General features: G+C 45.1%; 2 protein-coding genes across 3 annotated transcripts in view; one reads left to right on the top strand and one right to left on the bottom strand.

Moving 5' to 3' along the window:
* BMP6 (bone morphogenetic protein 6) overlaps window positions 1-9,293 on the top strand; it is a 163,675-nt gene extending 154,382 nt beyond the window's left edge. Inside the window, exons 5-7 of the mRNA XM_017526736.2 lie at window positions 6,706-6,782; window positions 7,568-7,678; window positions 7,772-9,293. Of these exons, the coding sequence (XP_017382225.1) occupies window positions 6,706-6,782; window positions 7,568-7,678; window positions 7,772-7,921 (338 nt within the window). The 3' untranslated portion in view covers window positions 7,922-9,293. The remainder of the gene's footprint in view (window positions 1-6,705; window positions 6,783-7,567; window positions 7,679-7,771) is intronic.
* The window catches only part of TXNDC5 (thioredoxin domain containing 5), a 28,655-nt gene continuing 24,572 nt past the window's right edge, over window positions 9,097-13,179 (bottom strand). For both annotated transcript variants that reach the window (XM_017526737.2, XM_017526739.2), the window contains exons 9-10: window positions 11,873-12,002; window positions 9,097-10,796 (exon numbers count right to left, since the gene is read on the bottom strand). In XM_017526737.2, the coding sequence (XP_017382226.1) occupies window positions 10,674-10,796; window positions 11,873-12,002 (253 nt within the window). In that variant the 3' untranslated portion in view covers window positions 9,097-10,673. The remainder of the gene's footprint in view (window positions 10,797-11,872; window positions 12,003-13,179) is intronic.

Below are 13,179 nucleotides of genomic sequence, written 5' to 3'. Positions count from 1 at the left end.
TTTTTTTGAGACAGGGTCTGGCTTTCCCCCGAAGGCTGGAGTATGGTAGCACAGTCAGGGCTCACTGCAGCTTTAACCTCCAGGGCTCAAGCAATCCTCCCACCTTAGCCTCCCAGATAGCTGGGACCACAGGCACACACCACCATGCCCAGCTAATTTTATATTTTGTAGAGACAGGGTCTGTGTTGTCCAGGCTGGTCTCCAACTCCTGGATTCAAGCGGTCTTCCCACCTTAGTCTCCAGTAGTGCTGGGATTACAGGGATGAGCCACCACCTCTGGCCTCAATTCAAGTCTGACGATAGCCACCTGGAGTTAGCATAGACCCAGATTAAAGGGCAAAGTCCCCAGTGAGACTGCTGTCATTTCACTTGTGATGTCACCAGGCACAAGTGACACCCACAGGGCAGCCATGCTTCTATCTGTCTTGCCTACAAATTTGGGAGTTCGCATGACCACCCTTCATGTTTGATAATTTGCGGGAACAACTCACAGAACTCAGGATAGTGCTGTACTTACAATCATAGTTTTATTATAAGGGGTATGACTCAGGACCAGCCAAATGAAGAGACTCCTAGGCAAGGTCAAGGGGATGGGCATGGGTAGTCAGAGCTTCCACACCCTTCTGGGTGCACCGTCCTCTTGAAACATCAGTATGTTCAATCTGGAAGCTCCACTGAGCCTCACTGTCTAGAGTTTTTATGTGGGGTTTCATTGCTCTGCACAGTTGAATCATTGGCCACATGAACTCCATCTCCAGCCCCCCAGAGGCCAGGCTAAGCCAAAGTTCCAACCCCCTAATCCTGTGCTTGGCTTTTTTGGTAACTAGCCCTCCCCTTGAAGCTAATGAGGCCCTAGAGAGTGTGAGGGACCCACCGTGTACTATCTAGGGCCTCATGAGCATAACAAAGACACTCAGGGAAGTCCAAGAGTTGTCAAAGCTTGGTGCCAGGAATTGGGGACAAAGACCAGATATATTTATTATGTTCACACTGCCCATGTCTGCTTGACCTGCAAAAGAAAGTTGTTTGTAGAAATCTTTGATTTTTAAATGATCAAATGATGCCAAGTTGATCTTCATGGACATTATGGTCCCTAGCACAGAGAGGGTATTTTGGAGGAAGCTTACTTTACAAGCAGAATGAGTTTGGATGGGAAAGTTCTAGACTAAGACTGTAAGTAGGGGGATCATGCAATGCAGTTTATCATCTAACCCAGGACACCTTTAAGAGTACAGGGTGCTAGGGCCTTGGAGTCTTCAGGAAACTCCCCTGCTGCACCCAGCTGGCAGGAGAGGGAAGAGTGAGTGGAGGGTAGAAGGCTGGTGGGGCAGAGGGGGTGGGTAGTTAGGAGGGCCAGGCTTGACAGCACCACACATCCCTTCTCCCCCATGTTCGTGGGCAGAATCCAGGCACATGGCCACGCCTAACTGCTGTGTTCCCTGGAGGCTGATAGAGGATGTGGGTTTCTAATAAACACATCGCAGGCTCCACCTGGTTGTTCCTGGAATATGTGAAGCAGGCTGCTGTTTCGGGGTTTTCATGTTGTCATTCCCACTCTAGGGAATACTCTCACCCCAGATGGCCTCACGCCTCACTCCCGAGATTCTTCCTTTGCTTAGAAGATATCTTAACAGAAAGACAAGGCCAGGTGACATGGCTCACACCTGTAATCCCAGCACTTTGGAAGGCTAAAGCAGGAAGATCACTTGAGCTCAGGAGTTCAGGACCAGCCTAGGCAACATAGAGAAACACCATCTATACAAAGTATTTAAAAAATCAGCTGGGTGTGCCGGGCATGGTGGCTCACGCCTGAATCCCAGCACTTTGGGAGGCCAAGGCGGGTGGATCACCTGAGGTCAGGAGTTTGAGACCAGCCTGGCCAACATGGTGAAACCCAGTCTCTACTAAAAATATAAAAATTAGCTGGGTGTGGTGGTGAGTGCCTGTAATCCCAGGTACTCAGGAGGCTGAGGCAGGAGAATCACTTGAACCCAGGAGATGGAAGTTGCGGTGAGCCCAGATCACACCATTGCACTCCAGCCTGGGGGACAAGAGCGAGACTTCATCTCAAAAAAAATAAATAAATAAAAAGTTAGCCAGGCATGTGATGTACATGCAGCTACTTGGAAGGCTGAAGTGGGAGCATCACTTAAACCGTGAGGTTGAGGCTGCCTGAGCCATGATCACACCATTGCACTCTAGTGTGGGCAACAGAATGAGACCCTGTCTCAAAAAATTTTTAAAAGCCCACAGAAACAAATCCAGGCAAGCTTGTCAACGCTATATGAGATAGCACACTGCCACCCTGTACTCTCTATTCCCTAACTATTGAATAATAATTTAGCTAGTCAGGGCTTTTACTAGTCATGTTTTCAGAGAAACAGAACCAATAGGATATATAGAGCTATATAGGAGGAGATTTATTAGGGGAATGGACTCAGGCAATTATCAAGGCCAAGAAGTCCCATGGGCTGCCTCTGCAAGCTGGGGTCCAAGCAAGCTGGTGGTGTAATTCAGTGCGGGTCCAAAAGCTTAAGAACCAGGTGAGCCACTGGTGTAAGTCCCAGTTGGAGATCAAAGCCCTGTGAACTGGGGCCGGCTGACAATACCCCAGCTCAATAAAAGAGAATTTGCCCTTCCTACTTTTGTTCTCTCTGGGCCCTAACAGAAGAGATGATACCTAACCACCTTGGTGGGGGCAGGCCTGCTGTACTCAGTCTACTGACTAAATGCTTATTTCTTCCAGAAACACCTTCACAGACACACCCAAAGATAACAGCTTAACAATTGCCAGGCACAGTAGCTTATACCTGTAATCTCAGCACTTTCAGAGGTCAAGGCAGGAGGCTTGGTTGAGGCCAGGAGTTTGAGACCAGCCTTGGCAACATAGCAAGTCCCCATCTCTACGTTAAAAGTTAGCTTGTCATGGTGGCCTGTTCCTGTAGTCCCAGCTGCTTGGGTGGCTGAGTGGTAGGATAGCTTGAGCCCAGGAGGTCTGCAGTGAGCCATGATTGTGCTACTGTGCTCCAGCTTGGGTGACAGAGCAAAACCCTGTTGCAGAAAAAATAAAAAGGTTTATCAGCTACTTGGGCATTCCATAGTTCAGTCAAGCTGACACAGAATTAACTATCACCGGGCTCTAGATTGCATGTGGTAGAAGCACACTCTAATGAAAGAGAAAAATGAAGGTAGCAGGGAACTTATCCAATCAACAAAGGCTGGAGACTTAAATTCAGGAAATCAAGCCTCAGATCTGGTCATGGGGACAGTGTGCTTTGGATCCCACCAAGGGGGTATCACCCTAGACACTGGCTGCCATATTACTCATTCTTGATTTCACCTTTGACTCACTCCCTCAAGTTATCTACTACAGGATGGAGACATTTGATTGGCTTTGATGAAGTCATAAGTCCATACTTCAGATGCTAGGGGACAAAGAGGGGAGCTATCTGTCATGGGAAATGGGGCTCTGATTCCCACCTATCTAGGCATTCCCCCAAATGGGAAGTGTTCCTGAAAGCTGGGTAGCAGAAGCAGTAAATGTCCACTACAGTTGGGTATGGCATTCTAGGCTGATGGCATCATTTTCATATTAATTTTTTAATGTGCATTTTTAAGTTTGCTATCAATTTCATGTTTCTTTGTAGGTAGTTTTAACTGGGTTACTTTTAAGAATTTATGTGTTTGATATACTATAGTTTCACTAGATATGGCTAGATTATAATTTATCTGATCTACTTGGAATTCGTCAGGCCTTTTCAATTTAAATATGTTTGCCTTTCTTTAGTTCTAGAAAATTCCCAGTCATTATGTCTTCAAATACTACTCCCCTATTCTGTCTTCAGAAATTCCTATTAAAAATATGGTGGAGTTTTCATTCTCTCTTTCATGTCTCTTTACAGAGATTCATACATTTTGGCCACTTGACGCTGTGCTATATTTGAAGAGATTTCTTCAAATATCTTGTTGAATTCTTTAATTCTGTCCTGAGTTATATCTAATTTGATACTTATCTGTTTAATGTATAACTAATCTGTTAACTAACCTGTTAATTAGACAACTAATGTTTAACCTGTTTAATCTGATCTTCAGTTATATCTAATCTGATTTCATTATTTTCAATGATTATGGTTTTTATAAAAAGTTTTATTTGATTCTTTTTACATCTACCTGTTTTTTTTTTTCATGTTTCCCCCCATAATCTAGCTTTAAAGTTTCTAGTCCTTCTTTTTTCCCCTTCCATTATTTTAGATATTCTTCATTTTTTCCCCTAGTTTTTGTTTTTTGGTTTTGGTATTCTTCCTTTAGAGTTGTTTAGGCAACTTTTATTCATCTCTGGGGTCCTCTGGGTCCTCCCTTGCATTCTAGCTAACCTCTTGAGAGACTTTATGTGGCTGCTTCATTTTTGTTCATGGGTTCTTTTCAGTAGGAAGTTTCTGTCTCATAGTGCTTGTTGGTTGATTGTTTTTACTGAGAGACTCCTTGGTGTTCTGCATTGTGAAAATTTCCCGTCAGGGCTTCTCTGGGGTCCTTGAAGTTACAGTGAGGGAGGTTCTATTGGGTAACACAGGCAGGTGGAGAGGATGAATACATTTAGAATTATAAACCACCTAAAAAAGTTGGCCCATCTCTTCTCCCAGTATGGGCTACTGGCCTGAGTTACTGTTTGTCTCTTTTCCTTAAAAAATCATGAAATGTCGTGGGGCGCGGTGGCTCACGCCTGTAATCCCAGCACTTTGAAAGGTCAAGGTGGGCAGATCGCTTAAGGTCAAAAGTTTTGAGACCAACCTGGCCAACAAGTTGAAGCTCATCTCTATTAAAAATACAAAAAATTACCTGGGCATGGTGGCTCACACCTGTAGTCCCAACTACTTGGGAGGCTGAGGCAGGATAATTGCTTGAACCTGGGAGGTGGAGATTGCAGTGAGCCAAGAGCACTCCATTGCACTACAGCCTGGGAGATAGAGCAAGACTCCATTAAAAAAAAAAAAAAATCATGAAATCTACATGCCCCCACCTGCTTCAGAGCCAGGAAGACTGGGAATTAGAAGTTTGCAAATCCAGTTGAAACAGGCTTTTGACAATTAGGTGACTTTTTGGCTTATGTAGATGAAAAGGGAAGGGATAGCCTGGAAATGACCTAGGCTCTTATACCCACTGACATCCCACAGATGACGAACCTTTCTCTGAAGCCTTCTCCTTCCCTTCAACCCCTCCACCCTCTCTAGAACTCTCACACACAGCTCCAGATTGATTAATTCTTTAGAATCACAGCTCGAAATATGTTGCTCTCCAGCTCAAAAGCCTGCAGAGGTTCACTTTGTGCCTCTGGTGGGAAGTCTGAAGCATTGTGGGGGGCAGCCTAGGCCATTCATTTCTCCAGCTTTATCTCATCTGACCCTGCTTGACACATCCTTAAATCCATTCCAGCAGAACTCCTGTCTTTTCCTCTTGGTCCCACTCCGAACTGTCCCTTCTCTGAACTCCCAGTGGTATTTGCCTATGGCCCTTGTCTGTAGTATCCATGTTCTGGTTTGTATTGGAGTTGTGTGTCTGTTTCACACCACCCCTTCGTTCACTATGTTCTTGGAGGAGGGAAGCCATGTCTGACTTACCTTCTATTTGCTGTGGTGCCAGGCAGAAAACATGTCACGTAAGAGCCGCTCCAGTGGGTCTCAGCAAAAAGGGACTCCCAGTGTTCTTGCTGGTGATTGGGTTAAGCCAGGCTAGTGGCTCGTGTGTCACGCAGGGCAGGTATATGCGCTTCAGCAGAGTCTCATGGGGAACGCTGGCTTAGTATTATTGCTTTAGCACACAAGGGCTCAACCCTGGCAGTGAGGTGGGAGTACACCTAGAGAGAGCATTGCCACTGCGCAGTGTCTCCCTCTCCCCCGTTCCTGGGCCTCCTGGTTAGGCCCCACTCCACCATAACCCTTCCTTCAGGATACTCTCCTGGCCTGGCGACTGTCTTTAAAGCCCCTATGCAGCTTCAAGATGGTCCTCCCTGTTTGGACCACAGCAAATCCTGCCTGGTACTGTCATCTGATCATGTGAATGTGATGCCTTCCCAGTCAGGTGCCTCCGGGATGTCCTGGGCAAGTTGGCTCACTCCTCCATAGGCCTTGCATGCAGCAGGGTTCACAATGCCTCTGTTGCTTAAAGGTGTCCCTTCAAGGCCAGGCACAGTGGCTCACACCTATAATCCCAGCACTTTGGGAGGCTGAGGCCGTTGGATCACAAGGTCAGGAGATCAAAACCATCCTGGCTAACATGGTGAAACCCTGTCTCTACTAAAAATACAAAAAACTTAGCCAGGCGTGGTGGTATGCACCTGTAATCTCAGCTACTTGGGAGGCTGAGGCATGAGAATCAGTTGAACCCGGGATGCGGAGGTTGCAGTGAGCCGAGATTGCACCACTGCACTCCAGCCTGGGTGACAGAGTGAGACTTCATTTCAAAAAAAAAAAAAAAGGTGTCCACTCAGGTCACCTTGTGCCCAGTACTGACCCCAGGGTGGACAAAACAGAGTCCATAAAACATTCAAGCCAACAGTCAGGAAACTGACGTAGCTGTTGGGTGACCACACTTGTCTGGGCGGCTATCCTGAGCCTGGTACAGCACTGGCATGTGGCAAACTCTCTGTGTATGTTTTTAAATGAAGGAATAAATGAGTTGATGGGTGTGTCTTTTGATCTCCTCCAACAGATTACAACAGCAGTGAATTAAAGACAGCCTGCAGGAAGCATGAGCTATATGTGAGCTTCCAAGACCTGGGATGGCAGGTGAGTTCTCTGGACATGGGGGACAAAGGTCCTTTCTGAGCAGTTTATTCTCATTAGAATGGTGGCAGCCATCACCAAATACCTAGAGCTTGAAGGCTGAGCTGCTTCCTTCTGTGGAAGTCCTCAGGAGCCCTCCCAAACACTGAGGCTCCTGGAGGGAGGCAGAGGAAGCTTCGTCTGTGGGGCACCAAGCACCCCGACATGTTCCTAGGGTGCCTGAGCTCTGTGATCAATAGCCATACTTCCCAATGCTCTTACCTCATCCTTTCAAAGCCCATAGAACATATATTTGGGCATTTAAACAAATTTAAATTGAGACAGGGTTGGAGAAGACCCAAACAATGAAGAGCTCACATTTGCCTCATACCTGAGAACCTTCACTAGTTTGTAAGGAAAGTAGCAACTTTAATCATAGGTGGTGAGTGATAGAAGACAGCTTCCATATGCAGGTGGCACTGCTTCCACATGAGCACCGTGGGCTCCTGGAAAGGCTGCTTTGGGTCCAAGCACATATTGCAACCTATGCGCTTCCAGGCCTACCAGGCAGGTAGCAGCTGAGGCCCTGCGGGCCTGTGCAAGGAGCGAGGGCTCTGGGGTCAGATCAACCAGGTTCACCTCCTAGCATTGCCACTGGAATGTGAACTTGGACAAATTCCTAAGCCTTCCTGCATCTGTCTCCTTGCCTGCCCAATGTGAAAAATACCTTTTCATAGCATTCCTGAAAAGCACAGATAGTGTGAGAAGTGCATGCTAATCTTTTCTTGCTTCCTTTGCATTAAATTAAGGACTGGATCATTGCACCCAAGGGCTACGCTGCCAATTACTGTGACGGAGAATGCTCCTTCCCACTGAACGCACACATGAACGCAACCAACCACGCGATCGTGCAGACCCTGGTGAGTTCTCGGAGACTCTGTTTTGTAGGTGGGAGTAAGCTGAGACCAGCTGTCATTTCTAAGGTACATTTCTCCCCTTCTGTTTTGGAACAGGTTCACCTTATGAACCCTGAGTATGTCCCCAAACCGTGCTGTGCGCCAACTAAACTAAATGCCATCTCGGTTCTTTACTTTGATGACAACTCCAATGTCATTCTGAAAAAATACAGGAATATGGTTGTAAGAGCTTGTGGATGCCACTAACTTGACACCAGATGCTGGGGACACACATTCTGCCTTGCATTCCTAGATTACATCTGCCTTAAAAAACAGAAGCACAATTGGAGGTGGGACGATGAGACTTTGAAACCATCTCATGCCAGTGCCTTATTACCTAAGAAGATTTTAAAGGACCTCATTCATAATTTGCTCACTTGGTAATGACGTGAGTAGTTGTTGGTCTGTGGCCGAGTTTGGATGTCTGTAGTATAAGGTCTGGTAACTACAGAAACATAATCTTGAAGCTCTCCTCCCCCAAAAACCCCACCAAAAATTAGTTTTAGCTGTACATCAAGCAATTTGGGGTGTTAGTAAATAGGGAAAATAATCTCAAAGGAGTTAAATGTATTCTTGGCTAAATTATCAGCTGGTTCAGTACTGTCTATCAAAGGTAGATTTTACAAACAGAAATTGAGAAAATGGAGGGAACACCTCTGTTCAATTTCATCCCCAGGAAGTCCAGCTTCATGCAGGACCCACAGCCCAGGCCACAGCCAGGGCTCCATGGTGCACGTTTATCTCAGTCATTGCTGTTGTATGTTTGGGCTGGAGTTTTGCTGGTATGAAAATATACTTATTTCAGCCGAAACAAGTCATACCATTTCTACACCTCAACCCTCCACTTGCTGTACTCTTTGCTAGTACCACAAGTAGACTGATTACATTCTGAGGTAAGGCTGCAAGGGGTGCATAGCCATGTAACACGTGAAGGCAATACTGCACCTCTTACTGGAATTACTGAAATGGTTCTTTGACTTGCACGTTAACCTCTGGACTGCCGACTCTAAAAGCGGAAGCGGTTCTCTGTCTCTTTACTATCCAGCGTACCACACCACAGGGGCAGACTAACGAAGGAAATAAAATGAGGAAGGGTGCCCAGCATGGAAGAATGGCATTGGGGGATGAGTGTGCTGTTTATGAACTGAAATCATGATTTCCCTTGTAGAAAGTGAGGCTCAGATTAAATTTTAGAATATTTTCTAAATGTCTTTTTCACAATCATGTACTGGGAAGGCAATTTCATAGTAAAATGATTAAATAATACATTTATAATCTACAACTGTTTGCACTTACAGCTTTTTTTGTAAATATAAACTATAATTTATTGCCTATTTTATATCTGTTTTGCTGTAACATTGAAGGAAAGACCAGACTTTTTTAAAAAAAGAGTTTATTTAGAAAGTATCATAGTGTAAACAAATTGTACCACTTTGATTTTCCTGGAACAGAAGACTCATGATGCAAAGCTGAAGCCACTCTTGACAGTTGTGCTTCTCTAGGAGGTTGGGGCTTCTTTTTTTTTTTTAAAGAATTATCTGTGAACCACACGTGATTAATAAAGATTTCCTTTAAGGCAGAGGCTGGTCGAGATGCTGCTGTTATCTTCTGCCTCAGACAGTGTAAGTGGTCTTATTTCTAAGATTCCTACCACCAGTTACTTTGGGCCAAGTGTCCACATCCCCCTGCGCATGGGAGGTGGGTGAAGGGTGTTGGACACAAAGTGGTTACTATGGGAAGTAGCTCGATAGTAAAAGGACGAACACCTATCTTAGAGCTTAGTCCTACAAGTGCTTATTCCCGAAGGAGATAGTAAAAGTTTACTCACAAGGATAGCATGAGTTAGAGGACGCTGACATCAACAGCTGCCACAGCTGTGCACATCAGGGCCAGAGCAATCCCGCTGACATCTGTCTTTGGTCTTGAGATCAAATGCATCCCATTCTTCATACATTAGAAGGTCGACCTCCTTGAAGCGGACCAAGTAGAGCAAGCCTCTAAAAGGACTACTGAGGAACAGAATCAGAAACTCTCTAGTTAGGGCCCTTCAGGGGAGCTGCTGAGCCTCCCTGGATACCCAGGCCTGGGAATGCTAATCTGGTCTTGTCACCCTAGGAGACAAATACAACCGGAATCTTTCTGAGTTAATGAAATACTCAGAACGAGCCTCGTGGAATTTTCCATGCCTACCCTTTCTATGGGAGACATCCAGTCTTAAAGTTCACGTGGACTCTGTCTTCACGTTAACATGATGAACTAAAGAAATGTATCACCCCGTGAGAAACAGAAGCATCCCCTGAACAGTAACTGATTTGACAAGTAACGAAGTTATGGCATCAGCATTCTCTTACTCAGGCACAGTCAGAAGTACCGCTGCTTTCATTATGGCTAGCCTCTCACATTGAGAGGGCATTCACAGAACAGAAGCTCCAGCAGTGGCCGTGACGGTATCTTCCAGAGGTGTGGGTTTTTGCATTTAAATCTGTTCCATGCTACGGACCAACCACAGTATTAAGTCAACTGTGACCTTAAGATCAGAGGAACGTCAATACTGCCACAAGGCCGCCTTTCCAAAACTCATGGGCAGTTAACAAATTATACTTTGGATGTGCTTTCTTTCACCAAAATCACTCAGGAGCCAAAAATAGTCCAGCAATTTGATTTCCCCCTATTTTAGTCTCAAAGGAAACCATTTAAATTTCATCAAGAGAGGGTCAAAGGGGACATATCGCCACTGAAAATATTTAGTTTACACAGTGACCGTGAGTTACACATTTACTTAGAGAAACTAAATCTGTAGAGTGTGTTGGCTTGAGAAACACACACACAAAGAAGATACCGCACGCTCAGTCTGTTCCGCTTTCTGAACAGCCACCACCAGGAACCCAGTGGCCTCTGTGGGTTTGAACTCCTAGATGCAGGGTGCAGGAGCCTGGCAGGAGAGGTGACTTCTGCGTTTCTAGAGTTCGTCTTTCGCTTGGCCAAGGACAAAGCGGTGTAACGAGTCAAGATCTCTGCCTCCGCTGTGCTCGCTGACTTTCTTCCCTCCTCGGAAAAGCAACAAAGTAGGGTAGCCTCGAACCTTAAAAACACAAAAGAAAAAAGTTTGCAAACCAGCAGCCCAGATCACATAAAAAACGCTTTCTAAATAAAACCAGATACACTCCGCCCATTGTGGCTGGAATATACACTTCGTGTATGTATATTCCATTAAAACAGGAGCAGACCGTTTAGAAAGCAAACCTGAGGGCTGTGTGTTCACTTCTTAATTCAAAATTACATCATTAAAGATTAGCATCAAAGGAATGATTTTACTATAAAGTAGACCCATTCCGTCTTTACTGTGCACACGAGCATCTGGGGATCTGGTGAAGATGGACTTGGCTTCGGCAGGCCTGGGAGTCTGCATTTCCAACAAGCTCCCTGGTGATGCCCTGCTGGTCTGCAGACCAGACCATGAGAGCAAGATCCTTGGAGATACATTTTACAGTTGCAACTAGTTTCTTTAAGAATTTTAGGGCACAAAAAACAATTGGTATCTATTAATGATAGGGAAAGTACGTCTGGGTTATATTTATTCTCCATCTAAAAGGCTCCAAAAGTGTTTTAATAATGCAAAAGGAGAAATAAAAAGTACAAATCTTCCAGGCCATCAGATTGTGCTAACAGCTTGGAATTAAGGCAGTAGTTAACCCAAGCACAGGACCGACTTTGGCATGGCCCTTTCAGAAAGAAGGTTATGTTGAAATGATTCTTAGATTCAGCCACCGCATTTTAAAATGTTGGCTTATGTGTGAAAAATGAGCGACTTGGGTATTTATGGCAAAGACTACAGGCCACTGGTCAATCATCAGCAATGGCGGTGTGGGCAGCTCCATAGTCCATGGCATGAGATCTGTTACTTCACAGCCTTATACTCAGCAAGGCCTAAAAACCTGCACTGAAACATGGATACTAACTAAAAAGCAGGCAGAGAAGAATGCCTTTCCTTTGAGAGGGGATCTGTTTTGCTTCTCAAAACAACACAACTCAAAGGGACACAGAAACCGGTCTGTTGACAGGATGAGGGCAGAGTGATTGATCCTGGCTGAGTCACAGTTCCCCTAGTCTCTACTTCCCACACTCACAGACCCCATCAGAGTCCACCCAAGTACCCACCGAATACTTGCTGCAAATATTCCGTTCAGTGGTGCAGTCTACTTCAGCTATCTTGACCCCTGCCAGACCAGGGAATTCCTTTTTAGAGAGTTCCTCCCAAGTGGGAGCCAGATTCTTACAATGACCACACCTAGGAAGAGAAAAATGGCAGCTTTGTTGAGATTCTGGGTTGAGATCATTCACCTACACTTTGCTGCCAAGACAAGCCCTGTTTCTTCTGTATGGGACAGTCAACAATTGCCTAGAAATTTAGAAAATATCAAATTCTCCCACTAGGTGCACACGAACTCTTCCTCCTCCTCCCATCCCAAAAGAAGAATGAAAAGTTGATCCAAGGAGACTTTCAGATAATGTGACAGAAGCCAGCCAGCCTGAAAACAAGTTGAGATCCTGAGACCAGGATCTCAACCAGGCAGGTTGCAAATGGAGCTACCTGGTTTGCAAATGGAGCAGGAGCGGGGGAACAAGGCAGATGCCACGAATTTTCTAAAAAGTCACTTGAATGCCAAAGACATTTTAGATTTGATTGCTTATGGTCTCAAAATTTCAAAACCATTTTAAGGCCTCCTTGGTACTTCAGTGATTTGGCATGAGCTTCAAGGCCATGCCCAAGTTTGGTTCAAACCCTCCCTTCCGCCCGACTTTGTTCCCAAGTCTCTTTTGACACCCTCCTGCCGTATGGATGGCTCCCCTTCAGCAAAACGGGATCCTCTTTCTTGATACTTGATCTACGGAGCTTTAGCTTTTTAAATGTTGAAAATTATTTGAAAGGCACTGCTATGCTTCCTGCGAGTCCTGTACTTAACTGTTTACCGCTGCTGTTAGTTTCTCAGAAACGTGTGGAGTGTAACAAACAAGACAACTGATGCCTTTATCATGTTTAGATAAAGAATCTAATGTTGTCCTGAACACTCTGCTTTTCCAAATGGATTGTTTTATTTGTGAAGACAAAAAGTTACTCCCATTTTTCAGCTGAGGAAACTGGGGTTTCAAAGGAATTAAAAGACATCCAGGTTGACTGTATGGATCTCACCCTACCTGCAACCCATTTCTGCTCTGGTCTCCAAGACCACATGGCATAGAGGTTCAGGAAACTGCGCGGCATACAGAATGGCTAGAACAGAATCTACTGGATTTCTCTATAACATTACTTAAAAGAACCGAGGAGCAAAGCTATATCATAACACTCATTGTTTAGTGCAAAAAATAAAAAGGCAATCTATTTGGAAAAGTGCAGATACCACAAAACTGAATGTGGCCATCGTAATTTGCCTCCATTTTTATGTTTTCACCAAAGGTGACAGAAC

The sequence above is a fragment of the Cebus imitator genome, unplaced genomic scaffold, assembly GCF_001604975.1.
Source record: "Cebus imitator isolate Cc_AM_T3 unplaced genomic scaffold, Cebus_imitator-1.0 Scaffold43, whole genome shotgun sequence".
Lineage (NCBI taxonomy): Eukaryota > Metazoa > Chordata > Mammalia > Primates > Cebidae > Cebus > Cebus imitator.
This window is presented reverse-complemented; position numbering and strand designations above follow the sequence as displayed.